The sequence below is a fragment of the Atta cephalotes genome (genome assembly GCF_000143395.1).
Source record: "Atta cephalotes unplaced genomic scaffold scaffold00152, whole genome shotgun sequence".
Taxonomy (NCBI): Eukaryota; Metazoa; Arthropoda; class Insecta; order Hymenoptera; family Formicidae; genus Atta; species Atta cephalotes.
The window spans coordinates 3625-8103 of NW_012130216.1; the positions used below are offsets into that span (position 1 = coordinate 3625).

Genomic DNA, 4479 nt, shown 5'->3' on the forward strand with positions numbered 1-4479 from the left:
TAATCAATATTTTTCGTTATTAAACTCACCATTTTAATCTATTTTGTTCTTTTTCCTTCGATCACTGTGTCTCTTTCACTGCAGCGAATTCTCGTTTTTGAAAGCAGTTTAATGATTTATTAGTTTTAATATTTATTACTCATTAAGTCTTAACAATTATTACTTTTAATCATTTACTCGTTTTCAATCACCTTTTTTTATTCTATTTTAAACTGACAAAGAATGAATAAAGTTCTGTTCTTCGATGTTATTCGACGCGCGCATATATTTCCCCCGTTTTCGTTAGGAAGCCTGTCCCCCATTCTTCGATCTTAGCTTTAGATCCATTTTATTAAGGTGGCAAAGATATATAAACTTGTAGAGGTACTGCAGTACATTACTTTTAAAACCATAGTACTGAAGTTGAGAAAGTCATGGCAAGTCCAAAAAATTACAGCACGTCTAATAAAGTTCAAAGATATAAAATATCGGCTATAATTGAAGAGTTTGCCGATAATCTAATGAAAATAAGTGGAAAGTGTATGGACATCGGTTGCGGTCCTGGAGATACAACAAAGGAATTTCTGTTATCGAGTATAAACTCCAATGGACAAATAATTGGTAAAGAATAATAAATTGTAAAATTATAATATGACAAAAATCATGACATTATAAATAATTATTCAATTAAATGCTTTTGCTAAGGTACGGATATTTCGGAGAGCATGATTAAATATGCAAATGATACATTTAAAGACGAAAAACGACTTCAATTCGACACACTAAATATTGAAACTAAAAATTTACCTAAGAAATATATTTCACAATTTAATCATATATTTTCGTTTCACACTTTACATTGGTGCAACGATATCCGGTAAGTAATGCACTATATAAAACATAATTTAAGCTAAAATATATTTAACTTTTAAATAGTAAAAATAAAAAGGATTTCCGAAATTCAAATAAATCAAATAAAAAATAGAGCTATATCCTGTTAAAAATTCTTGTAAATTTTTTGTACTAAATCTTAAAAAAGTTGTTTATATAGTAATCTTGATAGATCATACACAATGATCTATCAAGATTACTATATAAACATATATGATCATAAAAAAATCTTATATAATTTATTTATGAATTTCACCAGTCTTTAATAATCTCAGGAATCTGAAATGAATCGTATATACGACATTTTTATATCATAAAAAAAGATTTTGCATTAGCCTTATAAAAAAGCCTTTAAAAAAATTTTTTTTAATAATTTCTTTACAGATCATCCAAGAATATAGTATTAAAAAGAAGTTCTAGTCTAGAGCTCCAAAATTTATATATTTTTTACCAATTTTTTTTATAAGAAAAGGAAAGAGATATCAAAATAATGCTTTTTGCGTTATGTTTTTTTATATTTCAATATATAAAAAAAAGTTTTTATTTTTAGAAATAAATTTTAGAAATAAATTTTTAGAAAATTGCGACTGTAGCATATGAGTGTTAATTAAAATGTGCAGCAAAACGTGTACGTGGTCAATTGGCAGGAAATCTTGAGTATCGACAGTTTATCTGAGACAAAAAATCAATGAAATTATTAAAATATATTAAATTTGTGGGGCCATGAACTTCATTTCATTTGAAAAATTTGAAAATTTACAGAATGACAACTATTTGAAATTAAGTGTCAATTTTCACGAACTTTTTTCATTTTCAACCTGTTCAAAAAAATAGTTATTTTGGAAAATTTATGACATTTCTAGATTCATGGCTTCATAAAAACTGTCTATTTTACGTGGGAAAAAACTTCATGTCAATTGGATGATTAGTTGAAGCTATAGGATTTCCCGCCAGTTTGAAAAATGTGAATTCGAAAAAAAACGTTTAAAGTTTTATTTTATGATAACAATATTTACTTTTTGTTAACAATATTTTGCAACTTAATTTAATTAGCGATTCCTGATTCCCCTAATAAGTCAATTTCCCCTCCTGTTCGAAGAACAAATTTTGCTGCATTTCAATTGCAATTTTGAGTCCTTCTTCTCTCGATTCTTGCTTGCTTTGCACATAATACTGTTGAGCTCATTTGATTTTTGATCGATGCAAAATCCAGTTCAACAAGTCATAAATTGTTTTAAAATTTTGCAAAATCCTTTTAATATTGCAAAATTCTTTTAAAGATATATTCTACACATTTTAGAGATGCAAAAAATATATAGAGATGCAAAACATATAATTACAAAATAATTTATCTTTCAAGTTGGTGCAGGAATCTGGCATGAATCATATACAATTTGTAATAATAACAATGAAAAGATTTTAATTGCTAATTTAGCCTAATAAAACACTCTTAAGAAATAATTTCTTTACAAAATAATAAACGTATTAATCATCTCAGTAAATGAAATGGAATTATTGAATAAACAGAAAGAGGATTGAATATATGAAATGAAAAAGAATTAACAAAAATTAAAAAATTCATTAGAATACTGAAGATGAATGAATAAAAAGTTGAAACGTAAATTATTCCTGTCTTATGAACTGATAAATTATAATTTCGCTATAACTGACATAGGCATTTTATGCTCCTTTTCCAAATTTGAATTTTAAGTTTGATTTAGTCGAGAAGCTGTTATTCAATTTGTGTAAAAAGAATTTTATTTTAACTAAAATGAATTTTCTTTTAATCCCACTCAACTCCCTGCTTATCCCAATCCATTTTATTTACTGGGATACAAGCAATAAAATCATACAAAATTCCAATAGTATACTTGTAATTTTCATAATGACATTCCAGTTATATTCATACAAAATTTACATAACCTGCGCGCAAGATTCATATAACATGCGTAAGAGTCATATAACACGTTTATAAGACGTAACATGAGTATAAGATTCATGCAAGATTTTTTATTTATTCACAGGTATCATATACGATATATTCTTATACGATTTTGTATGTTTTTGTCCGAAATTCATATATAAATCTTGGAAGATTTTAGAGAGTTTTTCTTATAAGAATTTGCAGCAAGATAGGCATCAACCGGATTGCAAATGCAATCAACTTAATAAGAATCATTTTAATTAGTAACATATACATAGATATAGACACAAATCGCAGTTATTGCAATTCTTATTAATTAAAATTCTTAATTCTTATTGCCTAAACATTATGAATAAACTTTTTAATCAAACTTAAATTAATTATTTCTTTTAACTATATTTATGCGTATGTATCAAATTTAAAATAAAATTAATTAAATTCTCTGTTTAACAGACAAGCCTTAGAAAATATTTATCAAATGCTACATTCTGATGGAACTATACTTTTGCATCTAATAGCATCTCATAAGATGTATGAAGTTCTCAGAATTTTAGCGCGGGACACTCGTTTTGCATCATATATGCCTGTAATATATTATTGAAATATAATTATAATTTAATTTGTTTTTTAACTATTTTTAATATTTTTATTATATGTTTTATCAAAAATTTCTTTTAATTTAATTAAAAATTTTTAGTCATTAATTATTACTCTTAATTTTATAAAGGAAACTATGAAAAATATTTCGCCATATCAAGAATCAAAAAATCCTCGCAAAGAGTTGAAAGAATTACTTGAAAGTATCGGATTTATAGTTCACCATTGCAGTCTTCGGGAGGCCAGCTATAGCAATAAAAAATCAGAACACTTTGTCGGTAAGTCATTTAAAAATATATAAAAAGTAATTTTCTATAAATTATAAAATTATAAATTATAAAATTACTAATTCCTTAAAAGATCTTCCATATTTTTCATTTATTTATAATTTATAATATTAACTAATTTTTTATTATATACATATAGATATAATAGAATCAGACTTCTTAAAAATTAACAAATTAAAGTACCAAAAATTTCCGAGAAATAAGAGTCAAGGCGGTAATTAGTACACTAATATAATATTAGACATCAATTTATATTATCTCTTCTGTTAAGCATATATTTTCTTTCATACGCATTTCGACTTGATTTAAGTCATTCTCAACGAAATACATAAATTAAAATTAAACTATTCTGATAATCTGTGCAATTCTAATGCCAACTACCTTTGCGCCTTACTGCAATTTCCTTGAGTTTTATCTATTATTCAATCCAATAAAATATAGAAAGCTCCCAAGCAAGAAAAGCTATAAAGACATTATGAATTAATAATAGCGGTCAATGATAAAATTGTATGTACAGAAACAATTCATCACGGATAATCACTTATCAAAATTATATGCAAACAGATTATACATTTACATAAACATTCAGCAGTTACCAATGCACATTATAAAATTAACGTTCTTTGTCAAAAATTAAAAATTGTGTCAAATATGCGCAATATTTTTACATTTAAAACGAGTGATTGTCGTGTCAGTTATTTAAACAAGAATAACTACGACATGTCACCGATACATAACTAATAGAAAGCAGTCACGATTTAATATATATATATATATATATATATATATATATATATACTA

General features: G+C 25.3%; 1 protein-coding gene across 1 annotated transcript; it reads left to right on the plus strand.

Annotated features, from left to right (window-relative positions):
* Positions 1–413: 413 nt before the first annotated feature.
* Positions 414–3669, plus strand: LOC105625157 (trans-aconitate 3-methyltransferase-like; the record flags this gene model as incomplete). Its single annotated transcript, XM_012206498.1, has 4 exons — positions 414–600; positions 685–856; positions 3248–3380; positions 3522–3669. Coding segments are annotated over exons 1-4 (640 nt in total), but the record flags the coding sequence as incomplete, so codon positions are not given.
* Between the last annotated feature and the right edge of the window lie 810 nt (positions 3670–4479).